Source organism: Cupressus sempervirens, chromosome 6, assembly GCF_028749045.1.
Source record: "Cupressus sempervirens isolate cs-2001-9-10 chromosome 6, ASM2874904v1, whole genome shotgun sequence".
Classification (NCBI taxonomy): domain Eukaryota; kingdom Viridiplantae; phylum Streptophyta; class Pinopsida; order Cupressales; family Cupressaceae; genus Cupressus; species Cupressus sempervirens.
Genome location: NC_143123.1, coordinates 286,801,217 through 286,826,395, shown reverse-complemented (window position 1 = coordinate 286,826,395; position 25,179 = coordinate 286,801,217). Strand labels below are relative to the sequence as shown.

The window sequence follows — 25,179 nt, the reverse complement described above, 5'->3', positions numbered from 1 at the left end:
GGGAAGCTCCCTCCTGATGGGACACTCCTTCTTGATGGAACATTCCTCCTAATGGGAAGCTCCCTCCCGATGGGATGCTCCTTCCTAACAAAACACTTCGTCCTAATGGGAAGCTCCCTCTCAATGGGCTAGATTCTTGGTCAATCGACCCGCCAGCATCTCCTTCTCCTGCACTTAGGTTTTGTTCCTGTCGACGTTTTTTACGCGTAGGGGTTTCTAGGTTTCTGCATCCTAACTTCCTTCCTAGAGTCTCAGAAATAGCCAAATTGGCTATTCCTTCAATTGTATGTTCAATCAACCCTTCTTGGATTCAGGTGGGGTCCCCCTGTCCCCTTAAATTATGATGTCTTTCCTCCTATTGTTGGAGATGTAATGTCCTCGAGGCAACTTCCTCCTCAGTTTCTTCCTTCGTTACTTGCCTAAGATATTTGTTTGGAATCAAGGACATGAACTTATTTAGTGTCTATTTCCCTTCCTAGGATTATCACGCTTCTCCAAGTTGCGTTCTCATGTCCTTTCAGCGAACTGTTGGAGCACTTGTTTCCTCCTTTGTTTCAGCTCTTTCTTTTTCAACACGTACTAAGTTTCTTGCCAATAGGCAAGGAATATGTCCAAGTAGATCATACAACGTTAGTGGCACTACAAGTTCGTTGTGTACCATGCTCTTAGGAACCATTCTCTCATGGGCTTCCCTTTGCACGTACCGATCGACCACAACTTTCCAGACCATCACCAGATTGCATGTCAACTGATCTTCTCTGGTTATTTCCTCCTCTTCTCTATCACTATTTGTTACTTGTATAAATTGTAGGAAGGGTCTTCCCATCACTCCATCCTATCTTGCCAATGATCTCCGGATTCGAACTTAGGCAACAGTGCCAAAATGTAAAATGGAAATACTACCAAGTTCACAAAATAATAAAGATATATATACAAAGCAATAACATCGAATGTACTTTATTACCACAAAACCAAGTTGGCGAGGAAATGATTTACTTTATTCATACCAAAACATCAAATGTGCAATGTTTATATTCCAGAGTCTTATATATCAATCAGTTGGTTGGGAGAACCAAGGGACACAACCCCTTGCCTCCTAGCTACCCATCCCAACAAACTAAACTAATGCTAACTACTACAATACTTTATTGTATTACGTACTACATCTATCCCCCAAAAAAAGAAAGTCATCTTCCAAACAACTAAAAACAAAAGGACACATTGAGAAGGAGGTTGGTAAGACATCCCTGCACTCAAAGCTCCCCGGAGTCGCCGAAGATCGCATTCAGCTGCCTTCTGTTTGGCCCAAACTCCCTGTAGTACAGGCAAAGCATCCATCTTCTTTGATAGTATATTTAACAACTTCACCCTTTGTGCAGATAAAGATCAGCTTCACTAAAGCACTTAGTTTTAATTCTTCTAGCCTTGGTTTGGTTGATATTTTTCTCCTGTCTTCATGGTCTTCTAATAATAATTTCTAATATTAGAAGTAATGGCAGTTAAGAGGGCTAAATACTAATTAGAATGTAAAATTATGATAAGGATGTGTCATGGGTCTTGTTTTAAAAATATTATCTTTGTTCAACTTTGCTGATTGGGAAGGTAACTTTGATAGAAAGGCCTTCTTCACTGCATAGATTCTTCTGATTTGTTTTCCAGGGCTCAGTCAGTTTGTTTGTAATCGAAAAATACGAGAAATTTCTCCTTGGGCTAATTATTTCCTAAGATTGGCAATCTGATCTTTAAGGCTTTGTTCTTTGTATCATAAGGCTATTCAAGAGGCAGTATCCATGGCTTATCTCTTATAATCTCCTTAGAAGAAACTAACATTCTGCACTACAGGTAGTTTGCTTGCTTTACTACAGGTAGTTTGCTTGCTTTATGGATGATCTATCTGGAACAGGTTGACAAATACTCTCGACTAAGGGGATGAGGCATTATATAGATCGGGTTCTTTCATCAAAAGTATGGTTAAGTGTCTTCTGGTTATTTGTAATATCCCCCTCCAATAATAAAATTTAATAATAATCATAATTGATTATTAGATCAATAAAATAAATATATATATAAGATAATTAAATAATTAATAATTATCAATATATCTACTCAAAGACATATTACAATATTAGGCATCATCTAAATAATTATATTATTAAATTAAATAACATTTTGGTATAATTACTATGGAGTATGGACTATCAATTAATAAAATAAATTAAGGATCCAAGTACAAGGTGACGAGGATTGATTATAAAGGGGTGTAATTATCACATGACCCTTATGTTAAAGTTGTAGCTTCAGTCAGATAAATTCGATCTGAGATACATTGTTGTTATTGGTAACTCATCATTTTCTATATATACGTATTCGTGTAATCATAACACACACACACATATATATATTATACAAATTATTATTATTATGAAAATATATATATATATATATATATATTAATTAAATGATAATTAAACCTTGGAGACATGTCTTCTCCTCTCATATTTATATGAGATCGAAATCAACATTTGGAAAATATCAATTACAATGGCCATATTATTACATTTGCAGAAAAGATCCATGTTACTCAACATGGTATCAAAGCTAGGTTGCAAATGTAGAAAAGAAGATGAAACATGCAGACTTCAACAACTTTTGCATACATTTGACTTGCCTATCACAAAGTATAGTTGAAGATATTGATTCCATGAGGCTTATAGATATATGCAGACAATGCATTCATTCAACATTCACTCTTATGCTCTTTTGCATCCTATAGAACACGATGGTAGAAAATACCAAATGAGCTGCGGATCTTGAACAAGTGCGATCATGGTTTATCTACAAATACATTTGTTGAAAAGTCTTTATAAACCTCCAAGCAATGTGACCAGCAGATACCGAGATGTGAAAGCATGAACATAGTGTATAGGGTGTATCGGAGATCAGAGAAAGCATGTGAACTGCTCATCAAAATGTCTTAGACAGAATTTTTTTGTCACCGAGTGTATCCAATGTCTCACTAAAAGAAACATGCACCATGAACAAGGTCCACAAAATATGTTGCAGCATTTCCTGGGGGTGTTAATTCACAAATGCCATGATATATATACATGTGAAAGAAAATCGAGGGAAATAAACATTGATGAACTACACAAGGAAGTGGTAGAAAGGACCATACAATATGTGGAACATAATTGACGTGGAGGATGTGCACTTGAGCAGATGGCCATCTTCTGATTGAAAACAACAAAGACAACAACAAACAAACTCCTAACCAGTGACGAGAAGATTCCAAGACCGTAACAACTCAATGGCCCTCCCTTGCCAATTCAAGTTGAGTACAAAGAAATTGGAAAGGATGTCGAACAGGAGATTGGATGAGGAAGTTACCTCTAGAGTCAGGGGAGAGTTTAATTAACATGAGCTATTTTCAGTATGATGGGTTCTTGAGATCTCGCCATAGTTTACTCCAAGTTAGGTACAAAATCATGGAAGCTCCTATTGAATAGAGTATGCAAGGGCCATTGATACATTCCATCTATAGCACACTTATTCACTACTCTCATATAAGTCAACAAAAGAAGATTACAATAATCAGAAAATAAATTGAGGAAAAAATAGTGGTGCGTTCATCAAAGTTTATTGTCATGTGCAACTCCCAAATCAAACAAGAGCATATTAGAACGATGTGAAAAACAACAATGAAAGTCAACATCCCCTCAATCAATGTGATCAAATGATGTAACACAAGGCACAAAGGTGCCTAAAATATGAGGTAATTTTAAGTGGTCAACAAAGTGGTAGAATTATTATACAAAAATGGGCAGTACCTTTGTCCCCTTAGTGTTGTGGACAAATGATATTTTACCGAAGACTCATCACTTTACTTCCTTAAAGTGGCATAGATGGCAATCGACCTCAATCAGTTTTAATCCGGCTCAAACATTATTATCTTAAACAAGAGACGTCTGCTCAATCACATGACACGCAAGTAAAAGAGGAATCCCCCACAGAAATGGAATGGTGGAATCAAACCTAACACGTTGGCAGATATAAGGTGCCTAGGGTGATGCAACATCAAGCACCGAGCCCAGGAATAAAAGTTTTGTTAAAGGAAATGAATATCCCTTGAATGTGGAATGAGGCATGACTTGGAATAAGGGTAATCGGACCCACACCCTAAGAAAGTAAGTGCCTATAGAACATAGACTACGAAGGATTGGCATAAGGCAAGGCTCCAATGAAATCCGTAGAACCTTAGCGACAATCACGGTGTGGCTCACATAAACCAACAACCTCCAATAAATGTGGATGTGGCATTACTGGCTTGTGTGGTAGCATTGGTTGAGAAGGTGACTAGTCAATGAAGATTCTAGTGTTGAGAGTTGTATATTGGTCGCGTGGCCTCATGTTAATTAAAATAAGTGGCGTGCAATATAAAAAGAATAGCGTCATTTGGGCATAACCCAAATATCTCAAGTAATAAGGTATGCCTTATAAGTAATGTCCATTTATATTCTTTTTTGTTTAATAAATATTATATGAAATATTAAATATATAATACATTATATATAATTGCATTTGAAATGACATATAATGATTTGATATAATATTTGTTAAATATAAAGAGATTTACTATGGGAGTATAAATGGTAAGATTCAGTATTATGTTATCTTACTTCTATTACAGTTCAAGGCTCCTGTTCACTCATAGAAATGTCTTTCGGTGGCTATTTTCTCCTTGCCAAGGAAGGACTCGTAGTCTTTTTCTTGTCCTATCTTCTTGTTTATTGTTATTTTTTGTTGTTCGTTTTTCTTAGACACCACTTGGTGCTCCTGCTGCTATCAACTGTCTATTTGTAACTCTCATTCCCATAGACCTCTTGTGGTCTTTTGTTGGACACTAATAATTTTATCTTATCTTATTGAAAATATAAGATTAAAATACATATAAAAGATGGAATATATACATATATTAGATATTTCTCTATATTACATTGACATGATCTTACATCGTGTTGCAAAATTATCCTTAAATGCTATGTTAGTCTAATTCATTACATACGATAAGAGCTATGTGCCTTGATCTTTTCCTCTGAGAATGTTATTACAAGAAGAGGCAGTCTGACATTTTATTAAAGGCAACCTGAAAAGAGAGGGAGCATATAGAGGATATTTTAGTCAACCATTGGTGATCTTGATCATATTAATTCAGAGGGAGTAAACCACGTCATGATAGATTCACTATTGATGTAAATCTAGAATACACAGATTGCAAGATGTGTGTAATTTAGGTTTAATCAAAAGATCAAACAAATGCCTTTGCATGAACAAAGGAAATTTGAGTTGTTGTGAGACATTAATGAAACTTTTAAGAATTCATTTGAATCACCTATGAGTCTCTCTATGATGAATGAAACTCGATGTATGAGTTGTAGATTCATTTATGTGGCACAATCATAGTAATCAAGATATTGGCATATTGTGGACAAGTTTGAGAAAATGGAAGGGCAATGTTCGCTTCTACTATTAAGTTAAATGAATGTTTGGACCTTCAATGAACGAAAAGAGCAAGTTGGAACTTAGAAAGGAGTTGTCATATTTGATACAATTGTTCAACAATATAAGAATAAGTGGAAATTTTACATTATGGGGGGAATAATAGTCAATGTTCCATTCCCACTTGAACCTTATTTAGAGGGGAGATGTTTCATTCTCAAATAATCTAAGAAGACAATTTTTGAATCTTCATGTGCAGATAAGTTTTCTTATCTTTTACATTTATCTTCTCTTTGTATTTGTAATACCATACATACTATAAGGGTTATTTGATGAGCTTAGAAGATTAATACTCAGAGGATGTCTAGAAATACATGTGTATGACTGCATGATTTTGATGGGCCTACTCTTGAGTGCATCATGAGGAAGTATTGACTTACCACTAGAAAATCAAAAGATTGATATCAAATTTAGAGTGAGTTTGACAAGCATCCTTAGGTGAAGAGAGCTTCTAAGGAAGTAACTAGAGGAGCTAGCTTCCCGAGATCGATGTTCAGAGGGAGAATTTTGAGGTGCAATCCTTTGTGAATGATATCTTCTCTACGAGGAGAAGTTCTAATTGAAACTCCTTTATAATACATTCTTCTTTGTGAGAGAAAATTAAGGTGAGAGTCTTTGCACCACCCTTTAATTGGGTTTCTAGTGGTTACTATTTCACATATGATATGTAACGAAAGGTGACAATCTTTCATTGACATATATAAATAGAAGGTAACCATTGTAAGGTGACAATCTTATAAATGGTAGACCTATTATCATGACAGACTTCATTAAGTTGTTGTCCCAGAGTGTTGGAAGTCATGATAACGAACGTATCAACCAAAAGGTAACCATTGTAAGGTGACGACCTTATCAATAGTTGACCTATCTCCTAACACCAAAATGTGTTGGAGCAAGTGTTATCATGGTTCTTCGGGCCGGATTTTGCCGGACACCATGAAAATCAATTTGTTATGGTTCTTCGGGCCGTATCTTGTTGGACACCATAACTTAACTCCATCATAGAACACACTTAAGGTAGTGTTCAAATCTTATATTATAATTGTTGTAATTCTCTCCTTGCTAAAAAAGGGGGTGTTGAGAAATTTAGCCTCATAGTGACTTGAAGCAAATTCCATATGTAATATATGTTAATGTGTGTCTGTGTCTGTGTGTTTATGGATTTATGTTGAATATCATAGTGAGACAATATCTCTTCATATACCTGAGAACACAAGGTGTTCTACAAATCCTCCCTAGCTAAGAGGGAGTGTTAAAGCTGTAGCTTCAGTCGGATAAATTTGACCTAAGATTCATTGTTGTTATTGGTAAATCATCATTTTCTATATATATGTATTCATGTAATAATAATATATATTATTATATATTATAGTATATAATATATATATATATATATATAATATTATATCTAATACATATATATATATATATATATATATATATATATATATATATATATATTGTACATATACATATATTAATATATATATAATATATATACATAAATATATATATATATTGTACATATACATATATTAATATATATATAATATATATACATAAATATATATATATTATACAAATTACTATTATGAAATATATATATATATATATATATATATATATATATATATATATATAAAATGATGATTAAAACTTGGAGACATGTCTCCTCCTCTCATAGTTATATGAGATCCAAATCTGCATTTGGAAAATATCAATTACAATGGTCATATTATTACATTTGCAAAAAAGATCCATGTTACTCAACACCTTATAAGACTCACAGGAGTGAGCATTGATCAATAGAAACGGACTAGGAGCAATACTATTAATATTGTCGAGAGAAGAAGAGTATTCGAAATGGGGAATGAACAGGTATATTCTCCCACGCCACCCCACCCCACCCCAAACAATTACCGTCATCCCACACAAAAATGATGACATATAAAGAAGGGGTTTAAGGATGGTGGACGCATTACAAACATTTCTTCCTAACCTGCAAGATAAGATAAATTTATTAATGTCCAACAAGAAATGACAAAGAGGGTTTAAGGGATCGAAAACATACATTAAAGGAACAGCCAACAAAAGGAACACCAAAAGGTGCCCTGGGAAAGAGCAAACAAAGCAAGAACCCCACAGAAGACTAGAAGCAGAAGCTAGCAACAAGCTAATCCCTCCTTGTTGTCAAGAAGTAGTCCAGATTCAACAAATACAGTTTTAGCCGAGGAGAAGCCCTAGGCAATTGCTAAGAACTACTAGAAGCGAAGGGTTGCTTCCATGTGTAACCCCTACAAGGTCTCACTGACTTGGCATGTCTCGAAGTAGGAGGCCAAGTGAAACACTTGGTTCCCCAAGCTAGAGAGACTAAGGTGAAGGAGGTGATGAGCTGATCACTAGTTCGTCTCTAAGGGAACTGAAGCTGCAAGGTGTGGTCCCAAAGCCGCATCACCTCCTAGAGATAGAGCGCAAGACACCACTAGTCAGTATTCGAAGAAGAATGGAAGAGACTTGCATCCTCTGAATAGGTAGTAAAACCTCCCTCTAATCTCATAGTATATGGGGCAGGGGAAAATAAAGTTATCCATCTCCGCCTCCTCTATGTGACAAAGGCAGCAGATTGGGTCCTCCCTGTCAATCTGGTGTGTCAAAATCACAATCTTTCAGGGTTTCAGCAAGAAACACTTTGAAAATAGTGGGGGAGGGGCCAAAATAACACATATAACATCCAAGATCATCCACCTTCCAGAAATTCTCAGAGGTTTAACCCATTTTTTTAACTTATGCATGTCTCTAGTGTTGCAGAATCCAGATCAGTAAGATGCATGCAAGAATAAAGTGTCAATCAAAAACCTCTTAGAAAATTAAAAGAAGTTGTAATAATGAAGACAAGATTTTTAAAACCAAAGACCAGTGGAAAAAAGTGAATTCAAGAAGCCTGCAGATTTGTATGTTCATGTATCAAGAGGCTATAGTTCTTCATTTCTATAGAATATAAAAATGTCTATTTTGGAATGGAGGTTGGTAGTAGATACTATCTTTGAGTACATTATATATACAGATTTAACCACCAAGCCAAGAATTGCACCGTAGCAAAAAACCAGCAATCCAAATTATGTCATCAATACACAATGATTGGTGGAAATCAATTAATTAGCTGCTATCGCATGAAACTAAAATTCAGTTGCATCAGGATTTAGTGTAATACCTCGCATAGCAATTTGAACTTGAAGGCGATGTACCCCATTGCCTAGCCCAGTGTTCCTGATGTTCAGATTATTTATTTTCATCAAAGCATTAGTAGAAGATAAGGCATGTATCCAGAAAAAAAACACTACAAGCCTTGATAGCAATCAGACCAAGTAGTAATTTAATACCATTTTCTCCATATATCAGGTGCCTTGCGTATTGTGCCATCTCCACTGCATGGCACATCGCATAATATGCGATCAAAAGTCAAATCTCTTCTTTCAACCATCTCAACATCTCCATTGAACTCAGAACTTCCACAATCTGCTCCCCTATCAGGAACAACTTTTTTCAACAAGCTATTATTCAGACGGCATCCTGGAAAGTTTTGTGCTTCGTGATTTGTAACCATCAAATTAGCACTACACATCCTCTTTGTCTGATGAATAAGAAGATTGCACCTCTGAACATCAACATCATTTGCTACCACCTAGCCAAGTAAATACCAGACCAAGAAAAGAAATAAAATAATTATAAGTATTTTGGAAAACATTGTACATGACAACACAAAGGCAAACTTGTCTTTCAAATAATTTCATTGAGAATTTTCACTGAATGGAAGAGCAAGCAAATTGGTCAGCTGCTAAAAAATCCTACAGATCAGTGAAATCTGCTGGAAAAAGATAAAACAAATTGAACGAATGTTTTGTACATGAGAATAAAACTTGATATCAAGGACGGCACAAAAGAAGTACCATTCCCTCAGGTAATGATCCAGGCATAACTGGTTTGTGAATCATCTCTAACAGTTGGAATGTTTTTGATCCAGGTGCTGCACACACTGTATTAATGCGATTAACCAGATGTGCTTTAATACGAACCTATGGGACAAGTTAACCCAATGACAACCAGCTATTATTTCAAGACATGTTAGAATAATAATTGTACCGGCACTTAGAAATTTAAAAAACGGGCAAGTAAGAAATTTGGTGATAGTTGAATACACGCAACAAATATTTGCAAATTGGATTACGCTGTTTACAATTGCACAACTGCCAAATGTCTTGTGAAATACCTATTTACATTCCCAACAACTATTTCTAATACCAAAGAAAATTTCCATGGTTTCCGTATATTCTACTCATCCACTTCCAACAACAAACAATACTAAATTATGGAGTTTTTAGAAGTCCAACTCTAACTCAAAATTCTGAAGTACAAAATAAATTGCAAACAAAACATTTGCTTAAGCAACTTGTGAAAAGGCTGCAACATTTCTTGTATTTATAAGTAAATTTTATGAAAAAAGATTCATCTATAGTATTATCCTTCGAGATAAAAGTTGCAAAAAATGGGCAAATATGACACACTGACTTTAGTCTTTGATAGGTCAAATTACAACGGATGTCTACTTTGACATTTAGCTATATAAAGAGGAAACTCCACTAGTATCCACAAATGATCAAATAAGCACCCTATGTTGTACAGTGGTGTACTTTATCATGTTTTAAACTTAAAGTCTATCCTTATAGTTATTACTGCATACTTATCATTTTAATGTAAAACATACTGGTTAAGCAATTCCTAATCATTACAGCAGTGGAAGATGTATATCATCTTTATTTCTTTGAGCTGAATGCTAAGATACCGATGCGCCCAGAAAAGCAATGGAGGCAGAAGGGGATGCTGGGGGAGGCAGAAGCGGGCACAGAAGCCCTAAGGATACTTGGTAGGAAGCAAGATCACAATAAAGACGGATCATAACAGCCTATGTTACTTTCTGGAATAGGAGTTGAATGAAAGACAACCAAAATGGGTAAGCAAGGTTCAAGCATATGATTTTGACATTGAATAAGTCAAGGGGGAAAATAACATAGTTGCTGATGCACTTTCTAGGAGCCCATCAGTGATGGAGTTCTGCGCCATTTTCCAGATTTCAGCAGATTGGAGGTCCTAGCTGTTAGTTGAGTATTCTAAAAATACTCATACTTGTCAAATTATGGATGGTCTACTTCAAGATGATCGGTACAAAGTAATGAATGATATTATATATTATAAGAATAGAATCTACCTAGTAACAGAATCTAAACTTAAAATGAATATTATGCACACTATACATGAAGCACCTTTCGCGGGTCACCCAGGTTTTTTCAAAACCTACAAGCAGATTAGAGAGAGATTTTCATTTTAGGGGCTAAAAGAAGATGTATTGTAGCATGTTAGAGAGTGCCAGACCTGTCAGCAGAATAAATCAGAACAGGGCTTTCCAACAGGTTTACTACAGCCTCCCCCTATTCTAGTTTAGAGGTGGGAGAGTATCTCCATGGATTTTATTACCGAGTTGCCGAGAGTCCAAGGCAAGGACTATATTTTTGTGGTGGTAGACAGATTGACTAAGTTTGCACACTTCTTTGCTATTGCAACTGACTGGTCAACCTCTCAAGGGCCGAGTTGTTCTTTCAAGAGGTTTTTCATCTTCATGGATTACCCAGGACTATCGTGAGTGATAGGGACAGCAAGTTTCTTAGTACATTTTGGCAGGAAGTTTTCAGATTGGCAGGTACAAAGTTGACACCCAATACTAGATATCACCCACAGGCGGATGGTCAAACTGAAATAGTGTATAAATGGGTGGAAGGGTATTCGAGGAACTACATTGCAAGTCAGCAAAGAGCTTGGGTTAAATGGTTGTATTTGGGGGTGTACTGTTATAACTCCACATATCATATGTCTATTCAAATGACTCATTTCCGTGTTTTTTTATGGCTACGAACCTCTCTCTTTCATTGATTTGGCTTTACAGGACAGCTGGGCTCCCTTAGCCAAAGATTGGATCCAAGATCAACAAGATATTCTCAAGTCTCTTAGAGATAATATTCAGCAGGCGCAGAACCAACAGAAGATATACGTTGATCGACATTGTACAAAGTGGAGCTTCGAGATAGGTGACATGGTTTATCTTCATTTCTAGCCATATAGACAGAGCTCACTGAAGAAAAGTGGATCAAAAAAACTTAACCCCAAATTTTATGGACCTTATTGCATCACCAAGAGGGTTGTTGAGGTGGCTTACGAGTTGGATTTACCTGGTGATAATCGAATCCACAATATGTTTCACATCTCATGCCTCAAGAAGGCAACTGGTCAGCAAGTTGTACCGTCAGAGGGCTTGCCTCCACTTGACGATGAGGGTAGACTTGTATTGGAGCCGGCAGAGCTGATTGAGACCAGGGAAAAGAAGCTGCAAAACAAGTCTGTCAGAGAATACCTAGTCCGGTGGAAGGATTTACCATATGAAGACGCCACTTGGGAAGGTGAGTCTATTTTACAACATCCAACATTGAGATTGCTTGCGGGCAAGCAATCCTAGGAAGGGAGGACTGTTATGTCCCCTCTTTCACGCTAGCTCTTTTGGCACCTGGTTAATCTATCTCCACATCCGGATAGATTAACAACACTTCCAGATAGGATGCCTGCCAGTCACAAGGGAAGATTTGACTTAAGTTCGTCATCCAATGTATTAAAATATTTTAATAAAGCCAATTTATGTTTTATTAAGACATTCACTTTATAAAGTGACTTAAGTGACTAAAAGACGAAATTGGTGTTTTATCCCACATCTCTTATTCCAACACTCTTTCCTCACTTCGAGGTTATAAAAAGGAGTCTCAATCTTGGGATAGGCACAACGAATATATGTTATAAAACAAAAAATCCAAAAAGGTTGCTTTGATGTGACTAGACACTTTTGCGGACGAAACCCCTCGAGAGAGAAAGGAGTTGGATGTATAGCCCCGACAACTAATGAAAGATTATATCTCAGATTTCAAGTACAGATATTGGAACTCAGAATCACAGTAACTCGGCTCTATGCAGTAAGTATCCTACATCACATAACTTAGAAGATGTTTACTGTTGGGTTTGTAGAGGCCGCAAAGTTATAGTTTCCAGACACCACGTAGAGTTGGACTGGAGGAAGCACACATTCGTAAGTTTTGGGAGTAATCAGGACATTGCGTGATTTCAAGCAAATCGCAGGAGATGAGCTCAAGGCCATCAAGTGAGGATAGTGGAAGATAGGCAACGACAGAGATAACTAACTAAGTGGCAATAAAAACAGCAGGTTGCGAATAAATCTTCACGGCAAGCAAAGAACGTTGAGGACCACTTTGTAACTACAGGAACATCGGCCTTAAGCAAACGCAGGTGGTAGAAGGGAATCTGAACTCATTTGCTCGATAGCCACAGTCCACCTCACAGCATACATAGGGTAGAACGGAGTCCAAACTCATTTGCATGGCAGCCATAGTCCACCTCACAGCATACACAGGTTTTACTTTCCCGTCCATTATATACTGTGGTCACTTAACCAAGTCGGGTGGTCAAACCTAGATGAAACCGCGGGCTTAGTATAATAAATGATACTTACACATAATTTGAATAATGGTTTGCACTACATCATAATGCGAAATTGTACTCAATATCATTTTCATTGTTGTGAGTTAAGTCTGGATTGTGTATTAATATTGCTAATAATCAATGAAATAATAGTACAGCAGCATCAGTAAACTTTTATGATTTGCACACAAACTGTTTGACGAAATTCCTCTCTTCAAAACTTAACTTTGCTGGTTAATACAAGAAGGATCATTATAGGGTGCAACTGGGGATGCAAATGAATTAAGGCGTAGAAGGTTGTACAACCGTACCAACAGAGAAGCAATAAAATTTAAAGGACTAATTCACAGAAGTCATACAGAATAGAAAAAGTTGTATAGAGGAGTCCAACAACTGAACTAACTGCTTATGTCTTCTTCACAAAAAGACAAGGGAAGTGACAGATATGCAATCAGCCGAAAAGAGGGCTTGGAAAAAGGAGGAAGATACAGCAACGACTGCAACCATGAATAGAAACGTGAAAACCTTGTTGTCAGGAGTGCGTGTTGCAGGAGGCACAAGCACAGGAACAAGTAAAAAGAAAGGCAAACAAACAACACAGCCAGCTACAACTAATCATCTCACAACATAGAATGTCTCGTTTGAAAGTTTGAATGGAGCAGAATGCAGGAAATGGTGGTAGGAGACACCTGATAATCATCTAGTGAAAACCAGCATTCAGAAGGCACAGGTTGAATGGGCAATACAGATGCCTATATTTTGCATTCGAGACTACGAAGGGTTCCTGTGCACAATGATAGAGATGTACATTAGGTTCTCTCGAACCAGTTCGTTCGCCTATCTTGGACACAACCTTGTAATATCATTCAGAGCACCAGACTTCACACAGGCATTCGGAATACCTAGTTATGCACAGGCTGTAAGGAAAATTGACAACAAATCAAAAAAATTGAGTCGAGAGGTAAAGGCACAACTGATACAGTTGGTATGCGGGGATTTCACATAAACATAGAAAGAAGCCCTCATAGACACGTCAAAGGGTAGAGGACTAAAGAAGTCCAATGTTCAGGAAGGACACTAGCATTGTCTTATAGACTTAGTAAAAAGTCGCCTCATAGAATCCAACCACGCTTCGGACATTTCATTCCCACAGGTTGCGATGATGAATGGGATCCTACATGGAACAGTGTATGATTGGGTTGCACTGTTGGCAGAAAGGATGTATGAATTTGTGACATTGCAACATAAGACATACTACATGTCGCACTATGCAATTGGGCTATTTTTGGAGGCAACAACGCGGATGATTTCCCACGACAGCCTAGAGGCCAAGCCGAGACCAATCGCGCCAAGCGAACACCCTATCATGCAGTGGAGACACCTCGACACACTTGGCAACAAAACCACAGTCAAACAGAAATGACCGAGACTAGATGGAGGAGATACTAATAGTGGTCAGCAAGAGACTTCTTATGACGAGAGTGACGAGGAGGCGGAAGTGATTACGACACCATTACTATTTCCACGGCCTACACTCTTGACGACAACACACTTGGTTCTAGTGGTTATACACGGCACGCACATTCCTAGGTTTGGATAGTTTAGGTCACCTATGATCATCATGTCAGTCACCGTAGCACCCCAACCATCAACATGGCCAATAGCATTAGCACCTTCAAGGAGTCTAAGCCTTCAATTGATATAGCAGTACCTAATACAGCCATATGGGAGATAGCCCTGGGGTTACTTGAAGGGGTTGTCGGAGAGACTTTGCCAACCGTACCAAAGGTGGGAGCTGAGATACTTATACCAGATGAGGAGATAGAAACTCAGGAGGGAGTGATGGAGATACCGACAGGTGAGGGTTTGAGGATGTCCGGTGTTCATTTGGATGTAGTGGGCTCACATGTAGTGGTTACGATGGATACAGCATTGTTAGCAATGCCAGTAGAGGAGCCGAACAGGGAAAGTAAATCTCAGAGGTTGAGCACATACTTGAGTACGAAGTTTAACCACACACCAGCACCACAGGAAACAAGCATTCTCACACCTACGTGGGAAGTAGCCCCAAAAGGAGATCATGTAGGCATGTAGGTGGAGGAGAGTCACCTGACGCAGATCGATGGGATATCACACTTTTCCACAGAGAGCACTGTTAAGCGGATGGTAGGGGCAGTGAAGACGGCTATGGGCATTGAGCAACCAATAGTGGGGTCAAATGCATCGATAGGTGAGGGTGTGGAGGCATTTATCACTGATATGGCAACTTGGGCTTGCCGAGCGGTGGCCTCTACACAGACACGAGCCTTGGATTCAGTGGTGAAGGAGCTAGAGCACGTCATATCTCTCACGTTTTTATTTTTATTTTTTTTATCTGCACTTTTATATCAAGAATCATAATATTAATTTAATAACTAAACCTTTAAATATTTTTGGTTTAATATTAAGTAAAATATTATCTGCAACTTACATACATAAATGGATGGCCATCTACCAAATGGAGGGATTTTTCGTCTCTGCCCATTTCGCAAAATGAAAAGGATCAACTTCAAAACCTCCTAGACCAAAGGGAATTTTTTTACTCAACTGAGTCAAATAATTTAATTTGTGCTATTAGTAAAAGTAGAAGATATAATGTCAAACGGAGTTATTAGTTCCTAAGATGTAAGTCTGAAAAAACCAGTGGTAAGGAATATTTATTTTGCTGAAATGATGCAACTCTACCAAAAGTAGTGGCTTTTTCTTGGTTAGCAGTCAATAACGGAATTCTAAGAAGTGCTAGACAAACCAGATTTGGTATTTCTAAAGCCTTCAACAATGTATTATGTGGAGCTGAAAATGAGACAACAGATCACTTACTAGTAGCTTGTTTTCCTCATAAATGCTTGAAGTGGTTACAATACAAGTCAAAATGGTTTGGCCCACTTCCTTACACATTCAGAGAACTACTAGAAGAATGGCCTTTACTCCATAGTGATTCATTTTTTGCAGCGATATGGAAAGTATCTCCAACAATAGTCGCTTGGAGCATTTTGTGGAAGAAGAATAAAAGGATGTTCAAGAAGGAATATCTATATCTCCCCCCAAGTGTGTGAACAGATTGAGAAATCAATTTCGGAAAATCTTGTGATGTATTCTTCAAAAGTCAAGACATTAACATCATAATTTACATCTATGGACTCGCAAGTGTTAAATGAGTGGGTTATGTGAGAATTCCATTTAAGGGTGTCCTCATTGGTGAAGCTCCTAAATTCACAGTGTGGTCCAAGGCCGAATGGGAGCCTCCAATGGAGAACTTCGTGGAAATGATTTTTCATGGTGCTTCTAAGGGAAACCACAGTAGATCAGGTGCAGGATGTGTTATCAAAGATCACCGAGGTAAAAATTTGGGGGTTGTAGCAAATAAATTGCCGTATGGAACTAACAATATGGCAGAGATTTATGCTTTGCCAATAAGGATCAAATTAGCTACAAAATTGCAGGTGAGAAATTTACGCATAGAAGGGTATTCACAAACTGTGACCCTAGCACTTATAAGAAAAAAGGCAGTTGATTGGCAAATGGAATATGTTCTTCAAGGATTATGGAAGCTTGTTCCCCGTTTTGAGGGTTATAAAGTTAGTTATTGTTACAGAGAGACTGAGCAAATAGCAGATTTGCTAGCAATTTTTGCAGTTAACAAACAAGCTGATCACTTCTTCTTTGATGAAGCAGATCTGGTTCAACAAAATGGTGGTAGATGACATCTGGAAAATGTTATACCCCTAGCCAAAGATCTAGAAACGGTTAAAGCAACTTCTTAGGCTTGAAGGCGCTGGCTACTTATCCATTTACTTCTTTCCCTTGTTCTCTGCCTCCAAGTTCAAGACCAGCATTCTTTCAATCCACAACTCGCAGCAACCACCATAGATTGGGGATGAGCATTAGAGCTATTAACAAGGGCAAGGAGCTAGAGGAGTAGAATGAACAACGAAAGGGAAAAGACAAAGGAAGAAGAGGTCCCCCAATTTCCCTTCTGGTTTGACAAGGGAAGGTTTGGAAGCAATGGCTGGGGCGAGCAGAAGTAAGGGGAGCAAGAACAGGAACCAGTGAAGCATGATGCTGACCCTATAAGTGCTAAGCCTGGGGTGAAAGACTAGGAGTCCATGTCCCTTCAGGAAGAGCTGCTCCAAATTTATGTGGGGGAGAAAGGTGTTCTAGCTGAATAAGCTAGCATCCATATTTAATCTTGTTAGGGGCTGGATTGCATTTAGGTTTGCGGATCCTTCTCTCGAGCTGTATCAGCTTCAGAGTTCTTTCTTAGAGCCCATGAAAGCATTTGGCATATGATCCTAAATTTTTAAATTCACTTGTATTGAGAAGCATACGGCACCAGGACTGCTTTCTGTGTGCAAAGCATTTGCAAAGAAAGGCACATGTTCTTCCTTGTCACTATAAAATTACTTGTTTGGACGCTGGTAGTATTCATGGAAAGTGTTACATCCCAAATTTTGACCTAATTTGAAATATAGCCGTTGAGGTTCACATGAAGTCAGTTGGCAATTTAATTTGTTATAATATGGCAAAATGGTAAGATAGTTAGTCGTTATGATTTCAAGTGAAGATAATATGCTAATTGATCATTAATCATGAATTCATGGAGTTGAGAAGATGGTTAACAGTTATGATTAATTATGATTAAATAATTCATTATGATAATATAATTTAACTGCGGGGAATTTCCTTGCAGGAAACATGTCAAAGGGGGTGGAAGCATTGTCAGAAAAGAATTAGACAGGAGCATCACCATCATTGGGCAGATGGGTAGAGGATCTAGCAACTTGAAACAGGATACATCTGTGGAACTGCATGAGTTATTTAAATAATTAATTTAATTAAAATAATTGAGTTAAAATATAAAACACATCTCAAAGGATTTTAATTTATCTCTCATCATATTATGTTAATAGATATTTATATACGTGCATATAATATAAAAATGATTTGGCACCACTATAATTTTATAATTTAATAAAGTGATGTTTATATGTACATATAAGATTATAATAATGTTCAAATTATAATAACATTTGAATTATAATCTTCCAATTCTATTTTTTCTTTTTAATATTTTTTGCTTTTAATCGATAACACTTGGCAAGATAAATCAATTTGATTTTTGGCAATTCGAATTGTTTTATAATCTTTCCAACTTCTCTTCAAACCTTTTATTTTCTCTTCCCTCTTTATTTCTCTCCTTTTTCAATTCGAATTCATGATGTATTCAAATGGGCAAATAGTCTTCTTGATAACCGATGGTAGCCAGAGGGTCACGGCTGACCATTAAAAAGAGTATCATGAATCGATTTGGGGGGAACTTCTTTCTTTTCCTTATGCATTTTTCTCTATCTTTCTTTCCATCTGCTACATCTACTTATCAAGCCGAATGAGAACGTTCTCAAATATAACCATTCAGAAGTTCTAAAACCTGATTCATTCCCTTCTTCTTTTAATTCCTATCGTTGATGGAAATTTAGAGAAAAGAGATATATAGTGGGTGATCAAGAATTTCGGCAGCAGAAGAAAGAAATCCGAATCTGTTTGCAGGTCATGCGTCTTCCTTGCTAAGTCAAAACCGATGTTAGTCACCTTCCATTACTTTCTTTTTTTGAATAGTATACCAAGAAATCAATGCTTTGTTTGGTTCATTTACCATTAAATATTTTGTTGCTGCTGTATAAAATAAACAGTGGACTGAATAGGAAGTGTATTTTGAATGCATATCTTCCATCCATAGTCAGAAATACATATAGTTCTAGTCATGATTAAATGCAATTATATTCATAAGATTCCTTCTTTTGCTGAGCATATGCCCAACCGTAGTCGGCTACAAGAAATTTAATATTTGCGTTTGTGTTTCATAGTTCTTCTTTCTTGTTTGCTGTTGGTTACACATTGATAGAGCTAAGAATAAATTAAATATGTTTTTTTTCAAATCCTTTTCTCTCTGATTGAGTATCCATCCATAGCCGGCTAGGCATGTTGAATAGAGATCAATTTATAATACTAGCTATTAGTAATTTGAGGTGTATATGAGATCATTCACCAAATATTCTCGAGTTATATCATTTATGAAATCCGTTGGTAATTGTAATAAATTGATTGATTACATGAAACCACACCATTGCACATGCTGAATTAAAATTTCCAAGCATATTTAGAACACTTTTGACACTGAGGAATTCACCAGCAGTGAAGTAATGAAATGGTGAAGAGGTGGAGTTAATCTACAAGAACGTAGAAGATAAATCAGTTATGATAAAATTAATTAATAAATCATTCAATTTTGAAATCTTTAAAGAACATAATTATGTAATCGTAGAGTGTGTGAAATGTTGGATGTATGTAATCTTCTTGAATAAGGGACAGAGCCATCTACTCTGAGAATTCCAGACACCTGGAACTCACCCGGTTGTGTAGCCAAAGGAATGGGTGATGAGATGAAAGAAAGGAATCTATAATAATATGAATCAGTATTAATTATAACAAGGTTTAACATTTTTAAAAGGAAACGTATTATCGGCTCATGCAAGTTCTTGTTTAATGTATCTCTTGCTGTCAAGTCGAGAGGTGTGTCTAGATGCCAAGATGCTCAGCTGATGACAAGATGACTCCTGTCAATTTTGAGTAGGGAGGGCCTTTCTCATTAGAGACTGAGTGGGGATTAAATTAAAGTCGGAGGTTGGGTGGTTAAGCCCCTGACAATGTTTCACCTATCCATAAGTTGTCGAACGTGCGTCGAGCAAAGATAAGCTATGCATCCAATTGTTTATATCAGAACAGGTATCTTTACTTTTATGATTAATATGCAAGAAGGTAAGATTAATTGAATTATTTCACCGTTACACCTAGAGACAAGAGATAGATTTATGGATTGTTTTTCATTTATATGAATATCGAATATAAGTATATTTTCTAATCTTGAGTTACTATCACAGTTAAGTAATCGGAAGGAAAGGAATCTGAGTTTGATTGAGGATGATTGGAACCCTAAATGATGCAACGGTATCGGAAGCCCTATTTGAATCCATGGTATCGGAAGCCCTATTGAATCAATGGTATCGGAAGCCCTAATTGAATCCGTGGTATTAAAAGCCCTATTTGAATCAATGGTATTGGAAGCCCTAAAAGATTCCAATGGTAATCGATGCCCTAATGATTACAATGGTAAGTGATGCCCTAATTTTATATAGTGGTATTTAATGATAATAGTCATTTGATTTTGATTTAACAATGTTGGATAGAAGTCATTTCATGATATTGTTATAGAGGTATTTGTGGACTAACCCGGGTGGTTGCAGAAGCATCCCTACATTGATTAATCGATTCAAATTCCAAGGCACGTGGATATTATTTTCTATATTAAATTCCTTGATGGTGTTTTAAGTTCTTAGTTAAAAAATTTTGTCCAACTGATTTTAACGGTAAATCTTATTCACATGAACATGAATGATATAACTGTCTTCCTATGAAAATGAAGCTATAACTGTATTTCTTTGAGTATGTTAGTTGTTAATTGTTAATTTAAACCCGGGAAATCGGGATGTTACAGAAAGGTCTAGAGGAAGGTCAGGGCTAGCAGGATTAGGAACAGCAGCAGATGATCTCAACATTCTTTGAGTCTACACAGATCTCTAACTCAAGTCAAATATAGTATAGAGTTTAAATTTGTGCAGCCTCATTTAAAGCAGTATTTACTGGTCGTGCAAATCACAAGTTTTTTGTTGCTAAGTAATTCCGCTGTATGTAAAATGACGCTCTGATCTAATTGGTTTTTTTGTAACATGCCAATTTGCTATTGTACCTGTCTTCAGTCTCCCCCTATATTAGTGGATTGGCCATGCCCTTGGTCACCATAGGCCATATTTTGATGAATGTAAATCTCTAAGGAAATATTGTAGCAGACACGTGTTTATATTCAAAATCAATATAAAAATCAGGCTGAGGCCTTTTATCCAAAAAAATAATGTGTGTACACTCGTCTCTAATATGTATTTGTGGCAACTTCAGTTTATTTCAAAACTACTCCCTATTATTAGTTGATGATTACGTTCAATTTTTGCAAGATCAATAATATAATATCATGCTCTCAACCTAAGAAAGCATGACATACTCTCTTAATCTAATTCTTCAATTTTTACCATCCATCTCTGCTCCTTTTCAACAAAGATCAGAGAAAAATAGCTATTTGTTTCAATTTCTATGATTTGTGTGTGTGAGTGGGTGGGGGTGTGGGTGTGTGCACATATGCACCACGTGTGTGGTGTACACATGCCCAACATGTGTATGAGAAGGGAAGACTTACTGTCAAGAACATAGTGATTCGATTGTACATCCAACAAAAGGGCTGGCACCTGTATCACATAAGTCCGAAACTTAATCCATACTACACAAAATATAAAAATTAATATATTTAAGAATGCCTGGGAAGTATACATTTTTTAAATAATACAATTCCATAGAAAGACAAAAAACGATATTTACCATGCTTACAGCCTCCTGCCGAGTTATATTTCCTATTTCATTCTCTTGCTTCAAGAATTCATGAATTCTGATAAAGTATAAATTAGATAATGTCAAGAACAATAGCAACTCCTTGAGATTGAATGGTAAAAATTGAGTCAGGAGGTAATGGCAGCTAAGACTAAGAAACGAAATATAGAAGATAGATTACAAACTTCAAGAATACTTAGTTTCTAAGCAGGTAACCATTTTGTTAAATCAGTGCATTAATAAGCGAAAAAAAACTACTCAATACAGCTCATTCCTACAACATCAATGAATATGAAATACATGGAATAAAGGATCTGCCGCTACATATCGATACATGTGAAACCATGAAAGGAATAAATTTTCCTTCAAAAATCACATCTCCACATACATGCTTTCCTACATGCCACACACAACAAAGCAATTGACAGGTTTATTAATTTCATTATTGCACAATCAAAATAGAAATTTATAACACAAAATTGAGGCACAGTATCAATTGTTGAGATTATTAGCCATTAAAATATCAATTGTGAATATTCTGAAGAATGTAGCAATTACTTGTAGACATTACGAGAATCCCCTAAGTATTTGCATAGCATCTGCCTTACTGTATTGTAATAATCAATTCATCTATTCATTGATATATTAGTATTGAAATTATTAACTTCTGTCCAGCAGTTTGAGAGTCCAGTGACCCAATAATATTATTTCTGCTATAAACTCGTTTCTATAACTGCTGCATGTTGAGTTCCAAAATCTCTACCAGCTGTACAAAGCCTGCAAGTAGGACTAAGTGCAGGAAATTATCACATGAAAACCCATTGGGGAAAACTATGAACGGATTCAAACAACCTTAAATAAAACTTGAAAGTAGAACAACAATTAGTAGTTACATTCATATGAATTTATGCGTGTGAGGGGTGGTATTAAGGGGCCCCTAAAAGGCTCTGGCTAGAAAATTAGAGAATACAATGTCTTTTATTTAGGTAACTACATTGTTTAAAATATTTATCACAAATTTTAATATAAAAAATTTCATTAGCCAACTTTTGAAGAACTATTAACTGGTGTTAAGTGTAACTATTTGGTTGTCTCGAGAGAAAACCCTCAGTGTGTATATGATAAGTTCCCTGATGTTTTTTGTCCTGGTAAAACGAGGGTTACATTGAAGCTCTGACACATAAATCAGCCAAATTTGGCCAAGCAAAAAATAACCCTTGTCATAAACCATGTTAACTCCTAAAAGTATGCTTCAATGTGACGAGTTTACTATGAGGATAAATTATGTTTTGGTATGTTGAAATTGTATAAGGAGATTTTTTAGTGCAAATCCAGGCAGTTAGTGACTTTTTAAATGGGGTTTGATATGTATAAGTGAGTTTAACTCATTTGGACAAGTACCTTTAGGTGGGGTAGCATTTTGGGTTTGATTTTATGCAATTGGATGAATTTGGTACTTCTCCAACACCCTTGAGAACATGTCATTTAGAGAGAAAGAAGGGCTTACTATGGCTGACTTAAGTCGACCCTCTTATCTACCCAACCAGTGTGCAAATGGAGACTGGGGTAGACTTACCATACCTTGCCCATGTGGGTACACATGGGAGGCATGGGCTGGCACTTATGTTTGAACAAAGGTGGTTGCATAAGCAAATGGGAGCTGATGTGTCTTCATCCAATTGGATGAGAATGTGTGCAAAGAAATTCTCATATAAGTTATCTACTTTAGCCCTTTAGAAGCTAAGGGGTGTTTGATTTTGTTTATGATTTTGAAATTTAATAAGGTGACCACTTGTCATTTTTATGATTTCATTATTATTTCCAAACTAGTGAATTTCAATAAGGTGGCCTCTTGTCATTTTTTTTGATTTCTTGGAGATTTTCCAAGCTCCTTGCTGTGGGAAAAAGCTTTGCATGTTTTCCAAGAAGGAAAATTCAGTTAGAAGAAAAGTCTTCCACCTTTCAAACCTACCTAGATAGACAGATTTATTTATCATAATGAATTTCAATTATTTATGTCACATGCAGAATAGCAAAGAGATTGATTTATTGTTGTATGCTGATCCTGAAAGAGATTACTTTATTGATTTGGTTAAATATGTATTCTTATGTGTTTTTTCAGGTTGTTTTAGCATTAGACTTCTTTTTTTGTTTGAGGGAAAGTGTTGAGTCCACACCCTCCTCATCTATGTTTTTATGTATATGTGTGTTTAAACCTTGGTTTTGGCTCTACCATTTGATTGATGGCAAAACATGTACACAGGGTTTGAGAGAGACGCAAAATACTCTCTGTCAAAAGCATTTTTCAATAAATTATACTTCACGCTAAGGGGCAATAAAGCATTATCATTGTGTTGTGACTCTTAGTATTGAGATGCATTGAACAGTTATGTGGGAAATGGTGATTTAATTTATTGTGAAAGATGGTTTAAATGGTTGTTTATCTTGTTGGATTTGAGACCCTTATTTTGATTTTTCTTGGGTATGAGACCCTCATCTATGCTTCTCGTGGAGTTGTTATCCTCTTGGCTCCCATTTTAAAAACCAAATAGTTTGATGTGTATAGAAATCCCTTAATGTGTTCTTGATGTTAACATTGATATTATACATGAATGTGCATTTATCTATGTTGGGATAAGGTGACTCAGCCTTACCACGATTTATTGTTTTGTTTGTGCTTTCTTGGAAAGTTGCTAAATGAAGTTGGATTCTTCCATAATAAAAGACTTGGAGTAGAAAAACAGAAAGCTTCTTTTTTTTGGTGATTTATTCTCTTATGATTTGTTTTTATGCAAGGGTTGTGCATAAGGAAGTTTCTAAAATAATTTGTAGATGCGTTGAATGTAGACGCTTTTTAGAAACTGTTTCCTCTTGTATGAAAACTCTATGAGTTCAAAGCATTGTTGTAGATAATTAAGAGAGAGATATGAGAAGTTATTTCCACAGGGTTATGCGGCCGGATTTTCTCTAGAATGGAGCAAGATGTAAATCTCCATGTGAAGGCTGAAAATGTAATTGTAACTTGTTGCTGAATAATACATTAGCTTGATGGTTTGAAGGGTGGGGCTTTTACCTGGAAAGGTTTTCCCCACATATATCTTTGTTCTCTATTTTGTCTCATTCTTCTAGTTTCATGATTGTAGAATAATAATCTATGTCTGTAATGCTGCTGAAATTTATTTAGATCGGTAAATTGCAATCACTTTCCTTTAAAGTTTTAGTTATAGGAAATCAACTATGTCTGTTTCCACTTTTATGGCATAGTAGTATGCACTTGTATTTGCTTGTTAGAAGTTGTTCAAGGAACTATTGGATACAGGATGTGCATATTGATCTCAGAGGACTTTCTGGAGTGCTCTCATTTCCCTTCAATCTAGTTCTTGGATCTCTTGACTTGGAAGTTGTTTCAGACCATGAGTAGGCCTATGATGGCATTTACTAGGAAGGCAAGAACCTCATTGGCTTTAATTAGAGTCAGATGCTATGATGTGGTCTCCTACA

General features: G+C 36.4%; 1 protein-coding gene across 1 annotated transcript in view; it reads right to left on the bottom strand.

Annotated features, from left to right (window-relative positions):
• Nucleotides 1–25,179, bottom strand: part of LOC149552335 (S-adenosyl-L-methionine-dependent methyltransferases superfamily protein) — a 177,915-nt gene that overhangs the window by 85,522 nt on the left and 67,214 nt on the right. Inside the window, exons 5-9 of the mRNA XM_089787871.1 lie at nucleotides 21,670–21,736; nucleotides 21,491–21,539; nucleotides 9,504–9,589; nucleotides 8,937–9,238; nucleotides 8,768–8,823 (exon numbers count right to left, since the gene is read on the bottom strand). Of these exons, the coding sequence (XP_089643997.1) occupies nucleotides 8,768–8,823; nucleotides 8,937–9,238; nucleotides 9,504–9,589; nucleotides 21,491–21,539; nucleotides 21,670–21,736 (560 nt within the window). The remainder of the gene's footprint in view (nucleotides 1–8,767; nucleotides 8,824–8,936; nucleotides 9,239–9,503; nucleotides 9,590–21,490; nucleotides 21,540–21,669; nucleotides 21,737–25,179) is intronic.